Source organism: Colius striatus, chromosome 3, assembly GCF_028858725.1.
Source record: "Colius striatus isolate bColStr4 chromosome 3, bColStr4.1.hap1, whole genome shotgun sequence".
Classification (NCBI taxonomy): Eukaryota; Metazoa; Chordata; class Aves; order Coliiformes; family Coliidae; genus Colius; species Colius striatus.
The window spans coordinates 48,543,158-48,558,467 of NC_084761.1; the positions used below are offsets into that span (position 1 = coordinate 48,543,158).

The following is a 15,310-nucleotide window of genomic DNA, read 5'->3' on the forward strand; positions in this document are numbered from 1 at the left end:
GTACTCAGATCAGGCTATTGAGTATGCAACTATTTCAAACCTACTCACCTAATTTCACGGACAACTTTGCAGAAACACCTTGTAAAGAAACAGCAGCTGCTTATAAAGAAATAAAAGATAAAAAAGAAATAAAAATCTAGTTTCAACTAGATTGTTGCGTAGAGAGAGCAGGAACTCTGTTTCATGCTTCATAAAGCAAGATGCTTCTTGGCCGAAAGATATCTATAGACTTACATAAGTCGAAGCTGATTTGTTGTTATTTGATCTCATAAAATAATAGAAATGGAACACATAATATCAGCTCCAGCAATCCAAACACTTTGAACTGAACATCTTAATCCTATAATAAAATAAGCAGAGGAATCCATTGACTGAACCATCACTCACTAGTCCTCAGAGGGACTTTTTCACCTTCCTCTTCAGACATGGCAGCACCTTCCCTTTTCAATGCCCTTCAGCAGGCACTGTCTTTTCTCTGGGAAATCCTGAGGTCCAGTCTGGTCTTTCAGAGGCTGATGACAGCTCATGAGTTCACAGAGGTGGCCCTAAGTTGTATTAGCATAGAGAAATGAAACAGAGCTCCTTCAGAGTCCAAGACTTAGTCTAGTTGCAGTTCAACTGGGGATGAGGACACTAGGCAGCTGAGATCTTCAGCTTCCCCTTTTTTGGAAAGCTCATGCCTGGGGTAGTATTGTGCCAGGTGCTAGCTGTGGTGCTTTCTTAAGTGACTCCTAAGTTAGTGAAGAACCCTCACACTAAATGAATATACATATAGTGCAATGTATCGTCTCTTCCAAGCAAGTAGTTCAAGTCTCAGATTTTTAGAAATACCCAGATGAACCTTAATCCAGCCCAACTAATCTTTCTTACTGGAGGGAACAGTTGGGCTTCTTAAAATCCTGTAACAATGATGAAACCGTAAGGCAAAAAAATCCTTACTTTCTTCCAGTGCAAAGTACAATTAAAGGGGACTTTGCATCACGAGGTCCTTTGTTAGACTTTGGATGGTGTGAACTAATAGCTCAACTCAGCTGCTTTTTTCCCCCCTTGCCCCCAGCTGAAGGAAGAGCTTTCTGCTGCCTCTCATCTCAAATATTAAGAATTAATTTATAATACTGATTAATACTGATAATGAATAATTAATATTAATAATAAAAAAATGAAATAAAGTGCACCTTTTGGTTTCCTTCCCTCCCCCTGCCCCCCCCCCTCCCAGTTTTATTGTCTGTTATTAGCCTGAGGAGTATTTATTTGTATTACTTTGAAGGCTGGGTTTTCTAAAACCGAGAAGAAACACTGACTGTTGCTCTACAAAGCCCAGTAGTTTTGGTGTTTACTTTTCCTGGAGCATGGCATGCAGGACAGTATGCCAACTAGCAAAGACAGACTGTTCTCCATTGCACTGGGCACACACATGAAACTTATCTTGAGGAGGCAAAATGCAAGTAGTGCACTTGTGATTCACCCTTTAAAGCAGAGCACATACACTATCATCCAGCAAAAGCAAAAGTACTGCATACCTCAGATACCAGGACTTTTTGCTATGTATCCGACCAATACGTTCACACAGTTACTAGTCTGACAGTGCTTCTCCTGTACTAGTGCTATTGGAAATTCAGCTTTTTTGTTCTCAGAGAGTGATGATTCCTTCTTTGGCTCTGATTTTTCTCTCTAATTTTATTTGATGTTTCCAAATTGATCTGAGTCCTGCTTCAACTGGAATAAAAGCATCCCAAATTCATCAAGTAACACAGTATCTCCATAAAGCCATGAACAGTCTTAAATTAAATAAGTCTTAAAAGAAATAAATCTCTGTCAGGCTTTTTACACTGTCTCCCATTATATCCTCATCAGAAAGCTCAGACACTGTGGCTTGGATGAGTGGGCAGTGAGGTGGATCGAGAGCTGGCTGAATGACAGAGCCCAGAGGGTGGTGATCAATGGCACAGAGTTGAGTTGGAGGCCTGTGGCCAGTGGAGTTCCACAGGGATGGGTTCTGGGGTCAGTCGTTCAACATCTTCATCAACAACCTGGATGAGGGGACAGAGTGTACCCTCAGCAAGTTGGCTGATGACCCCAAACTGGGAGGACTGGCTGATTCCCCAGAAGGCCGTGCTGCCATTCCGTGGGATGTCGACCGGCTTGAGAGTTGGGCAGAGAGGAACCTCATGAGGTTCAACAAGGACAACCCCCTCCATCAGTACAGGCTGGGGATTGATCTGCTGAAGAGCAGCTCTGCAGAGAGACACCTGGGAGTCCTAGCTGATAATAAACTAACCATGAGCCAGCAATGTGCCCTCATGGCCAAGAAGGCCAATGGCATCCTGGGATGCATCAAGAAGAATGTGGCCAGCAGGTCAAGGGAGGTTCTGCTCTCCTTCTATTCTGCCCTGGTGAGGCCTCACCTGGAGTGATGTATCCATTTGTGGGCTCCCCAGCTCAAGAGGGACAGAGAACCTCTGGAAACAGTCCAGTGGAGGGCCATCAAGATGATCAGGGGACTGAAGCATCTTCCTTATAAGGAAAGGCTGTGGGAACTGGGGCTGTTTAGTCTAAAGAAGAGGAGATTGAGGGGGGATCTCATTAATATTTGTAAGTATATAAATGGTGTGTGTCAGGAGGTTGGGACATCTCTTTTTTCTATTGTAGCTAGCAACAGGACAAAAGGTAATGGGATGAAGCTGGAACACAAAAAGTTCCATTTAAATATAAGAAAAAACTATTTCACTGTTCAGGATGAGGGAGTCCTGGCACAGGCTGCCCAGGAAGGGTGTGAAGTCTCCTTCCTTGGAGGTCTTCAAGACCCGCCTGGACATGTTCCTATGCGACCTTATCTAGGTGACCCTGCTTCTGCAGAGGGGTTGGACTAGATGATCTCTAAAGGTCCCTTCCAACTCTACCACTCTATGATTCTATGAAATTATCTTAAATTTGTCCTAAGATGCATATAACTTCAACTGGAATTTTGATCCATGAGTAACAGTGAGGATGCCACCTCTTACACATACATGACCTTCTCTCAGATTTTCTGTTTTGATTTTGTCACTGAGTGGCTCCAAAAGTTGAACTTAGTCACAAGATCCACTAATCTTCTGTTTAAAGGTATGTTAAAGCCAATTAAGCTGGCTTTAAGAAAGAGGAAAGTCCACAGAGGAAAGCTAAAAAATCAGCTAAGCAGATCAACAACTTTAAAGTATTAAAGCTAATTTAATAGCAAAGTTAGACTAATAGAGTTTTCTGCTTTGAAAATTGTATGGGATAAAACTGAGGGTGAGGTTTCCACAGGCTTTATGAATGTAGGACAGGGCAAGTTTACAAGTGGGTCGTGTATTCACAGCTTTAGAATTTGAAAAACCACTGCTTAGATGGCAGATTAGTGGAAGGTAAATCAGCCTCCTTCTGCATTTATACACATTTGGCTTTGCAGTGAACTCACACAAACAGATTTAATAGCACTGAGTGGCTATATATACCCAAATCTGGACATTAAGGTCCTGTCCTAAAGCTTCCAGTATATTTAAGTCATGACTAAACCTTAAAAAAAAGAAATAATTTGCAACATTTTTAAGGATGGACCTACCCATCTGCTCCAAAAACAAAAGTATAAATTGAAAAATCCAAAATAGACTTTTTTCCCATAGAAGTGTCATTTTCCAATAATTTAATAATTTTAAGTATTTCAAGGATGGTTTTAATTGGTTCTCCATGATTAATTTCTTTACAAAGTATACTGGAAAAACAAGGTAAAGGAGGATAAGGGAAAAAAATCCAACAGCTTTGTACATTTGACAAAAAGCTATTCTGAACACAACAGCTCCTTTCTTTTAGAAAGGTATGTGTAATTGTTTAGGAAGCATTACTCATGACATTTCACAATGAACACAAATAAATATAAAACCTACAAACATTTACAAAAGCATGCTTACAATAAAACTATAGAGGCCTTTAAAATGTCAAGTATTTTTGGTAAACTCCTTGTAGGGCTGGGTTTGGATTTTTGTTCACAGATGGAAAAAAAATCATAAGCTTAAATGTGCATCAGCACTGCAAATATTTGATTACTCCTTACAGTGTGTTCACTAGAAATTTGTTTAGCTTTGTTTTAGAAATTTCAAACAATAGTTTCCACCGCTTCCTTGACAGACCAAAATATTCCACAGTCTACAACAGCCAGAAAGACTTCCTGATCTTCAGCCAAAATTCCCTTTCCTTTACATCATCTCACTACTCCTGATTATACAAGTCTTTGAACATGAAGTTCTCCCTCCCACAGCAAGAATGAGACTCTTTCAAAATACTCACCACCAGAAATGTTATGCTTCATTCATCTCCTGCCCACTCTCTATATAGCTGTCTGGTGCCTTCCTCATGACTGTATCTGAAAACCTTTTATTCATGGGCTTTCAAAATGCCTTACAGTTGTCGACAGCTTTCCTCTAGCACAGGGCCCAGTGGGCCACAGGGGTTGAGATACCGGGGCCATCTATGAACTGTGCAGAAAGTCAAGGGCACTGGAACTTCCATTGTTGTTTATGACAAATCTGCAGACACTCCTAAAGCGGGAAGCAGACACTACGAGGTTTTCACATTAAAGGTTGTATCCTTTCCACATGAGATTGAATCAGTAGTATTCACTTGCCTCTCAAAAAATCAGAAAGTGAGAATCCAGTAGCTTTTTTTTTTCCCTGCCTTTTACTCCCATGTGACTAATTGTGACTAGTTTGAAACTCAGATAACACATACTCTTTTAAAAGTGTCATTGTTCATTCTCAACGACACAAAATCAGAAGCAGGGATAAACGGGATCAGAAAGCACTATGATCTCACTCCCTCTTCTTCCATTGACTTGGTAGATATATCATAGAATCATAGAATGGTAGGGCTTGGAAGGGACCTTTAGAGACCATCTAGTCCAACCCCCCTGCAGAAGCAGGGTCACCTAGATAAGGTCGCATAGGAACATGTCCAGGCAGGTCTTGAAGACCTCCAAGGAAGGAGACTCCACAACCCCTCTGGGCAGCCTGTGCCACTGCTCCATCACCCTCACAGTAAAATGGTTTTTACTTATATTTAAGTGGAACTTTTTGTGTTCCAGCTTCATCCCATCACCCTTTGTCCTGTTACTATCTACTATAGAAAAAAAGGGATGTCCCAATCTCCTGACACCCTCCCTTTAGATATTTATAAATGTTAATAAGATCACTCCTCAATCTCCTCCAGACTAAATGGCCCCAGTTCCCGCAGCCTTTCCTCAAATGAAAGATGTTCCATTCCCCTGATCATCTTGGTGGCCCTGTACTGTGTAAACAAATAATAAAGTATAATAACTGTTATTATTATATAAGCAAAATAAAGCATAATAAGTAGTAAATATGGGCACAAAATTTGAAAATAGAGAAGTAAAATTCTGATACTTACATAAAAATGCTTTGGATTTTTCAATATTTCTCTCTTTAGAGGAAGAAACAATTACACCTGTAATCAGTGAGCTGTGTTTGCCAAGCAGCAGACAAATGTATTTTCTGGTAATGAACACACCTAGAAAACTAATCACATCCTAATGTAACTCATTTTGCCTGCAGTTTCCCTCTTTAATACGGTGCAAAGGAAGACACTTAAAAAACAGCACTGTCTTTGCTTTAAAGCACGTATAGATACCTGCATTGGTAGCACTTTGTCTCTGCTCCTGCCTCTCTGTTGGTCCATCAGCTGTGAAAGACCTGCATTTACTAATAATCTGTGTGCTGTAGGGGAACAGGTAAACTTCATGGTATATTAAGTAGCTTCCAGTGTACTTATTTACTGTGATCTATTTTTTCTATTTTTGCCTGTGCTACTCTGAGGAGGGAAAGTAGATGTTTTGGCTTCTGAGGAGAAAGTGTCAAAGGCACTTTGCTCCTGTCAGCAAGAACTAAGTGCAAGCTTTCTCTGTTTCTGAACAAAGAGCCTCTTCCCCTAATGTGAAAGCTGGTGATATATCATTTTCAAAGGCAAGAGGACTAAATAGGGGGTTGTTTCTGCTGCAAGGTTCTGTTGTAGCACTCACTAAAAAAAAAAGCCTCTTTCTCTTCTAGTGCAGATAATCTGCGTTGCATGCTTTATTACTAACACTCTTGAACCTGATGGCTATAAAAGGATGATAAATAATATGCAAAGTCTATCTTAAGGCTGAAAGGAGAAAGAGTTTTTCTTGGGGTGAAGAGTTGGATGCTTCTTTTATTTTCCATTGCCTGATACATTTAAAACTCAACTGAGGTCATAGATATGTCTTATAAAGATGCTATATGCGCAAGGTTTAAAAGCTTCCTTTTGGTTCAGAGCAGCCTTATCTGTTCAGCTTTCCTGTACCACCCCTGTTGTAGAATCAAACTCAGGAGTATTTTCTTTTGTTGCCCATTAGACCAAGAAACAAGTAGAGTCTTCTTGTTACATGATTCCCAACTGGAACTGAAGGAAAAAAACCCAATCATATGAAAACTTAACAATGACATTTTAAGTTTTCTTTTAGCTTCTGCATAAGAAACTGAGAATTTTATAGCAATTTTCTCAAAACAACAGTGTAGACTGGTTTCCGGAGCAAATTTTCTGTCTGAAATAACTTGGGTCAAGTGCCTGCACAACTAGGGTAATAGTTATTGAGAAAAATCACAGTAGTTTGGCAGTTCTTATGATTTGGTCTTGGATGGAGGTCTCCATGAGCAATAGAAGCTGAGCAGGGCAATTTTGAACAAAATTGCTACTGAAGACAGCAAATAACTTCTGTTACAGTGTATGATTTTAGATTTGCACTCTGAAAAACACTTTATAAAAATGGTCTGAGTTTGAAGTCACAAGACGAGTAAACGAAAGCTGAAAGTTCTTATTGTGTCTGAAAAATCAAGCTATCTTTCCAGATATACAAAATGGGGAACTCCGGGTTTAAGGTCCAGTTTGTGGCTGACAAATGCAAGGGAAAAAAAAAAGTGACTAATGCAATGATTGTGTTGTACAACATGGCTTAATGTAATACATCCTTTGGACTGTACAAGCATGTCTTTCAACATGGCTTGATCTAATACATCCTTTCCACTGTACAAGCATGTCTTTCAAAAACAAGCATATGGGGCACTTTTGTAAGAGGAAGTTGAGTTCCTCGTACCTGAAGCAACACTGTGTCTTCCTTTTCAGGCCTCCAGCATGCCACAGTACAAGCTGACGTACTTCAATCTGCGAGGACGAGCAGAAATCAGCCGCTACTTGTTTGCCTATTCAGGCAAGAAGTATGAAGACCACAGGATAGAAGCAGCAGACTGGCCCAAAATCAAACCAAGTAAGTAGCCTGGGATCTTCTATCCAAAGCTCTGTTAGAAATGTTGTGAAAAGCATTGAGGAAATAACTATATGTTTCATGGTCAGAAACATATTTCTGATAGGCTTTTCTGAAGTTTGTGGGAATTTTAATGCCCAGACAACCAAAATGTCATTCCTGATGCTCTCCCAGAAGTTTGGATCCAAATCTTCAGACAGTTTAAAATTACTTACCTACTGTCATCCAGCTGGGCTTTTGCTCCTTATTAATTCTGGTCAGCTTCTGTCTTTCTAAAGCTGATCAGATACATGGCAATTTTCCCAGCTTCTTTGGAGAATTTGGCCTCAAGGACCACATCACAGCCTTCACCTCAGTTTTAGAAAGCTAAATTGGAAATCAACATCAAGAACATTGCTTTGCAACCAGAGAGGTCTTTGGACAGGTAAGGTGATGAGAGAAAACAAAAGAAAACAGTTGATAAAGTAAAGAGAAAACAAAAGAATCAAAAGAGGTAATAGAATATCATTGTTCCTAAGAACAGTCCATCTGAAAGTACTATGCAGGCTATAATACCCCATTTCACGCTTTTTAGTTAAAAGCAACCTCTTTACACCTATTAAAGCTATTTGTTATTTCTGTTCATTACATTAACCTTAGTTCAAACAAGACAGATCTTGAGTTTGGAGACTGGGAGTATGAAATCAGAGTTATCTGCGTCTTCATTTCACACTACACAGGTTATGACATTTTTCACATCCAGAATGAATAACAACATCTTTAATTTAGGGAAAATGCTCAGCTAACAAACAATGCAATTACCACTACTCAAGCAGTGTTTCCTGGTAGGTTTTGACACCATTGGATATGGCCAGCCAGCAGGCTACCAAATTCTTGTAGGGTGCAGTTAAATTTGATCTTTCCCATAACACTTGCAGTGACTTGAATAACAAACACTCAAGCATTGGTGTTCTCAAAGTGGCAGCTGAAGCCCATCTGTGGTGCTCAAGTCTAGAAAACACTTGCTAACAACCCACAGAGAGGAGTGCAAGTGAAGCAGTGGAAATTGGATCTTTTCATTTAGAGATTACTTTTGGAAACCTTTTCTTGTTAAGCTTAAACCCGTTGACCATGTGATATAGCTTATGTCTGCCCCACTGCAATTCTCAGGGAATCAGGGCAGAAGACAAAGGTGAGACTGAGAATTCAGAGGAATAGAGGACAGTTCTGTATAGGCCTTTTTCACACTTGACTATGCACATATTAACACGTACACACATGCACTTCTGTTCTAATAATAAAGTTAAGATAATATTAGCAAAGTATAATTCTAGGTAGAGTTTTGCATAGTGATTTTTAAGTAAGAACAATAAAAAAGACAAAGCATAAGCAGTGACTTAAAGGCTACAGAAGTATTCAAATCCTAGGACAAGATGTTCTAATAGAAGATCTATCAATCAATATTGATAGTATCCCCCAAATCCAAGCCAGCAGAAGAAATAATGCAGAAAAGTCCTTCCTATGCTTTGCTTTTCTTCAGGGCCCACATCATGAAGTTCTGAACGAAATGTAATATGTATGGTATTTGTTCACTACAGTCTATGTCTAGTTGCAACACCATCACCTCAAAAACACTGGGAAGAGAGGCATTCTAGGCATCCTAGCCATAGAGTTTGTAGCTGTACCTGCTGCATTAACAAGAGTTGGTCAATTTATTTAACCTTTGGACATCTCTGTTTCTCCTTTTCTGTGACCTGACGAGGTTGTTAGCAGGTTTATCAAGGGTTAATTAAGATTTTTCATTTTCATTTTCTCTGCATACGTGCCTTTCATAGCAGCTTCTACTAGGACTGAATCCTAGATGAGATTCCAAAGAAGATAAGAAGTTTAATAAAAAGTAAGAGCTGCTACTCTCACATATGTGAAATCATCTGTGCAAAATTTATGCTGGCCTAGGAGTGCTTTGAACTTTAGGTTTCTGTAGATGACATGCGTCCAGCAAGTCAATGTATGGGAACTGGAGCGTATTGTGCTGTTTGACCAGGAAATGGTGCACATAAGGAAATAGTTGGATGCAAGTCTGAAAATGCTATTACCAGGGTGCTAAACTTCTGCTTATGGAAGGTTCCTCCCAAGCACCAAAGTAACCATGATGTTTGTCACCGGTGGTGAGGCTCATCAACTCAAACAAGAGTAAAGGTATCCTTTTGTATATGCATAACAATGTAATGCTACTAAGGAAATTGCCTGGAGATCAACTAACTGATGACTACGTCCTCCTGCTCCTTCTTTGTGAAGCAATGGTTACTCATGGTATTTCCAGACAAAGTAGTCTCCTGTAGGCAAATCATTCAGCAAAACATTACATAAAAGGTAGCAACAGGGCTTTGCAGAAAGCAGCCTTACACTGTACTGTAAGAACAGTCACTGCCCCCATCCACCCTAAGATATCTAAATATTGACTTTGCAGGCCATGACTCAAGATATGGCTTCCTCCTAGCCAGGGACTGGGTTGGAAAGTGTTTGTATCTTAACAATACTGTGTTAACAACAATATTGTGTACAGTGGAGATGCACCAGTCACCTCAAGGAAAACAAACAATTTGCAATCTCTACTACCTTGAATTTCCAAAATGTGCCTCATCTCCTTCCATGGAGGCAAGGATTGAAGAAGAAAAAACACTAGTCCTCAGGAAAGCAGGTAACTGGATCCTTGCCAGAAAAAGTTCCATTACCCCTTTGTTCAACAGAACATATGAAATGAGGGGCTCCACCCAACTCACTGTGCATATAAAGGCATAGTTCACTCTGCTGAGAGATCTTCTACATTACTGTCATTTATAGCCTATATTCAGATCTTTCTTAAGAACCTCAGGATTTTTTTTTTTTTTGCCTGACCTGGGTCTACAAGAAAAAAAACAGAGAAAAAGAAGAAATGGAGAAAAAGACAGAGTAGCAGATTCCAGTCAGTCTCATCTTGGTGAAAACCAAAGAGTGATAAGTGTTAGCAATGATAAAAATTACAGTTGCAATTGATGTAACAGCAGCTAATGTAATTAGCAGTTTGGTACATCAGTTTGCAACCTTCAGATATCATTAAAATCGGTTCTACTAATTCACCTAATTACATCATCATATATTGAAATGAGATTAAGAAATACCACACAAATTGCTATGTACACTTGCATACAGTGTTTTGGCCTATACTCACATGCCCATGAAAGGTCTGGAACCTGCAGAGTCTGCCAGTACAGCATAATGTTTTTACCTCTTGATAAAAACTTCAAGTATGATGACGCAAGATAAGGAAAAAAATACTTGGAGGAGAAGTCTGGAGAGCACTTTATGTTTCTTGAGCTACTGAGGTAACAAGTCAAAGAATTCAAGGTTGCCCATGAGAGTCATGTCTCTGCACAGGGGATAAGATTTGCTTAATAAGTTTTCACAAAATTAAAGTTTTAGAACAAATATAAAACTCCCAGCCAAGTCATCATACCCTATAAACCAGAAGGTACTGTCATTATTCTGAAGAAAATACTCTATTTCTTAGTTTTCCTGTAAAATCTATGGAGAATTAGAAAATGTATGCATCAAGATTAATGCACAGAAAGGTCATTTAAAAAGCAGACTTCCAGCTGCTGTGGGTTGAATTTTGATCTGAACTGATGAGTGTAATGCGTTTTGTTGTTTGTGTTGACATTTTTTATGCAGCTCCTCCCAGCAAGCTGTTATTTTAACGGTACTTCAGGTAAAAAAAAAGTAACTCCTTGCTCCTAGAAAAACTGTCCTACTTTTTTATATCTAAACAATGCCTATTTTGTGTGTGAGAGGAAGCCATATTGTTACTTAAAAACCTATGTAATTTGACTTACACAAGCTGAAATTATAATTCCTGTATCTCAACATTTCTTTTTTTCCTTTCTGTCAGTAATCAGATCATCTGTGGTAAATTTTCCAGTTGCTGATTTCAGGCAAGGATCATAGTCTATAATATTTTGTAATATAAACAAGTTTAAGCACGCTGGCATGTAAGTATTAGCTTTGACTGTCTTTAGCATAGAATTTTAAGAAGCAGACAAATATCAAGTAGCAGCTTTACAAGGCCCTTCACTCTACATAATTAACTCATTTAATTATTATTAAATAAGTAAATGAACTCATATTCTACATTTCCTCTTGAACGGACTTTGACTTGACCACGCCATCATTTAAACTGCAGTAGAGATCTGTATCACATAATAGACTCACTCAAGATCTGTATTATTGTATAATAGGCTCCTCACAAAAAGCATCATTGCACTGACATATGTCATGATATAGCAGAGAATCCATTGTAGTGGTGTACAAAGTTACTATCCTCTTGAGATATCGGGCAAGCATGCGGTAACAGCTTTTGTTCTGTGTTTTGTTGTCTCTCATTCAGGGAAACTGAAGCAATGGTAATTATGTAGACCTTATAGTCATTGCAAAAGGATGCTTTCAGTACATTGATGATTGTAAATGTCCCATAAATTGTTTAGGAGTGGTGGAATGATGCTTGAAAGGTCCTCAGGAAATTTCACAGGCTATTTATTGCACTGAAAACACTATCCTGCTCATCCCAGTCTAGAACATATAGGTTATGGATGCCTCCAATTCCAGGCCAATCACTTCCAGGAGAAGAATAATGAAGATGAGTGGCAAAGGAAGAACAAGCTAAGGGAAGAAGAAAATTTAAAACAATATTTGCATAGTGGCTCCTCACTGACTGGGACAGAAGAACCATGAGAAGCATGGCACTGTCCAAATTTCAGGTTTCTCCACACCAGCAGCCAACCAGCCTAGCAGCCAGGCTTGGACAGACCTGTGTTCAGCTCCATGCTGTATTTCTCCTCCCTGCCCCTGTTAGAGAAGTATGCCCACATGAGCACCATCCATTGAGTTATGCTCAGGAGGCTGAGCAAGGAGTTGACTGTAAATTAAATGCTTGAATGCTACTGAGAACCTATAGGCATGTCAGGATGGGAATAGTTATCACAGACCTTGAGGACTTCATCGGATGGAGACAATTTATACAGATGTTCTTAATTTTTAACACACATCGGGCCTCACCTCCCCTGCTTAGTATCCAGCAGAGACTATGTAAACATCACAGTTACAGTCACAAAAGCCAACCAAAATTAAAGTATGCATAAAAAGGAATTAATCCAACTCCTAAACACTGCACAGACACTTCAGAGAGCTCTTCCAGAAATGAGAAGAGAAAATGCACATCATTCTGGTATCTTACAATATTCATGAAGAAAATCTTGACAGTGGGTGGGTGTAAAGTCTGTGCAGATTTCCTTCCATCATGCAATATTAAAAGTAATGAAAAACCAGGATAACAGGAAATGTAAGAATATTCTGATGAAAGTTCAATTTAAAGAGGTCTACAGGCATAGTTACCAAAATGGCCAGTTACTCAAAACTTTTGTCTGGTTACATTAATTTTGAATAACTGAATAATTCAAAGGCAAACAGAATTTTTTTTTCCCCCTCTAAACTTTTCCAGACTGAAAATACAACTTTATAAGCTCCTATTACCTTCTCCTCCAATACACAGGAGAGGTACTATAAATATTTTCTGCCCCTTGACTGTTCTTTGCTGATTTCTTCAACTGTAAATTAGCCTAGATATCTGTCATACTTGCTGGTGTGCAAGAATAGCATGCCCTGCACCCATGAAAAAATGACAGATTTGTGCAATGATCTGCACAAGTGTGCTTTCTTCAAACCTCTCAGAATTGCAGTCATTTATAGCTTATTAACTCAATACTCAAAAGCCACTGTATGAACAGATACTTTGATTTTATCAGCAAGGAAAAAAAATTCTACATTTATATTCAAATAACATTTTTTCACCTCATTTTTCATAAGAAAAAAAACCAAATGGCATTTTGAACACATGATAAAGGAAAGAACATCTCCCATTTACCATCTGTTATGCTTTAAATAGTTCATTGTTTAGAAATGATTGCAATAGATATGCTACCTCTTAGCAAAATAGAGCCAGCCCCAAGCCTCATTATAAGTCAAAGTACAATGTCTTTTACACACTTAAGGCATATGGTACAATGTGCAATAAAGTCTGCTCTCATTTATTAATTTTTTATGTGCATTATGGATCATGCAAGTGTATGAATATTTCTATTCCACCCAAAACAAAGCTGTATTTGGATATTTTCAGTTGTAAATGCAGTTTCTTTTCCAGGAAAGAATAACTGAATCTCAATGAAAACAGCTCAGCACTGAGGAGGAAGAACTTTGTAGTCATTACTCATGCCTTCAAAAAATGAATAGCAGTCCCCTTGAATTCTGTGGGCTGCTAGGGAAAAAAAAAAAAAAAAAGGAGTCAACCCAGAAATGGCCAGATTCCCAAGAAATAGAACATGAGAGATTACTACCATTCCACCACCCAGCTGCCTTTCGCACCTTAATCCTTGTTCCTCGACTGTCAGAAAGATGTCTCCCTCCTTATGCTGTTATCAAGGATTTGTTAAAAACATAATGTATGTATGCAAACAAACTGCCTTTCATTTGACTTGTAGTGACCAACAAAGTGAAACATTAGTCTAAGCTGTGGCTTTTAGATTTTCCCTCATTTGTAAACACAGAAGAAAGTGGTCCCTTCAGTTTCCAGATGAAGCAATTGCCATTTCCCAACCTGAGCAGTGATCAACATGTTTTGACAGTTATTGCTACAGAGGCTGGTTAGTCAAGATGACCTACCCAAAACTGCATCAGCCCAGTGGCATCCCCACTAGGGCCTCTGAAAAGGACCAGTTAACTCTGTCAGGGCTGGCTATGCCTGCTCCTGAGCTTCCTGCCCTTTTGCTGTTGCCTGTTGTCCATCCAGCAATCACACACACTCTCATCTTCTCTACTCATGCTTACTTGAAAGATGCTCTGGTATCCTGCATGAGCAAATGTTATTTCACAACTCAGTGGCTGTGGAGGCAGTGATGTGGTGCTGCACTGTTAATCCAGCACACAGAGCCAAAGCTCTTATCTTCACGAGAGAGTTTTTCAGTTTAGTATTTTGGGGATGCATCTTTTTCTCTCTGGAATTCTCAATGAAGCAACACATAGACTAACCAAAATCTTGTTGCTCTCTGGATAACCAACATATGAAGCCTTCTGTGCAACAAGTCTATTATTGTTTCAATAACAACTTGCAGTACATGCTTTCTCTCTGGAGTACAGCAGCTAATTCTCTTTGAGCTCTCTTGCTTCTGCTAGTCATAGCATCAAAATTTATACCATCTTCACAGTGTGATGAACTTAGGGGAAAAAAAGAAGAGTATCATGAGTATGGTGTTCAGATGCAGGAAAAACAAAACCCACAGAGGAGTCCTGAATGTTTTGTACAGCTGCCAAATTAATTATGCAGATATAGATTTGACACCAGAGATCTGGTTCTTGTACCTAACATAATTCACATATTGGATGCTAAAGCACAGATCCACACGACAGTGTTCATCCTTGATGAAGTTGCCTTGATAAACAAGTCACGAATGCATGAGGTTTCATTATTTTTCTTTTTGCATTAAGAACTAAAAAAAAAAAATAGCTCTTAATGAAAGTAAAAATAAAAATAGTTCTTAAGTTCACTCATGGAATAGAAGTGCCATTCCAAAAGACAAGACAGTTTTCCTGGGTTTGAGAGTACTTTGCATGTTTCTCATAGCCAATGTTCTCACTTTTCTGCTCCCATTCTTTTACATCAAAAGACAGTAATAAGATGCACACAGATTTTTGTTTACATAAAGTGTAACCCAGATGAAAACCAGGTGCAAAACATTTGGCTATGACCACCATTTGCAATCAAGTACCTGGAATTTTTGAAACAGTACCCTTGGAAATGCTGAGATTTAGAGTTCCTCAGGTGAACAGCACCGGGTCTCCACAAGCAGAGTCTCACTGCCCTAATTGTGACAGTTTTTAACAGCTTAAACTTTGCTCCTGGACTCCAGCCCTATTTGAACATGACAAAACATGGCAAAA

The 15,310-nt window shown here is 39.1% G+C and overlaps 1 protein-coding gene across 1 annotated transcript in view; it reads left to right on the forward strand.

Moving 5' to 3' along the window:
- Positions 1-15,310, forward strand: part of HPGDS (hematopoietic prostaglandin D synthase) — a 29,579-nt gene that overhangs the window by 6,216 nt on the left and 8,053 nt on the right. Inside the window, exon 2 of the mRNA XM_061993323.1 lies at positions 7,168-7,309. Within this exon, the coding sequence (XP_061849307.1) occupies positions 7,177-7,309 (133 nt within the window). The 5' untranslated portion in view covers positions 7,168-7,176. The remainder of the gene's footprint in view (positions 1-7,167; positions 7,310-15,310) is intronic.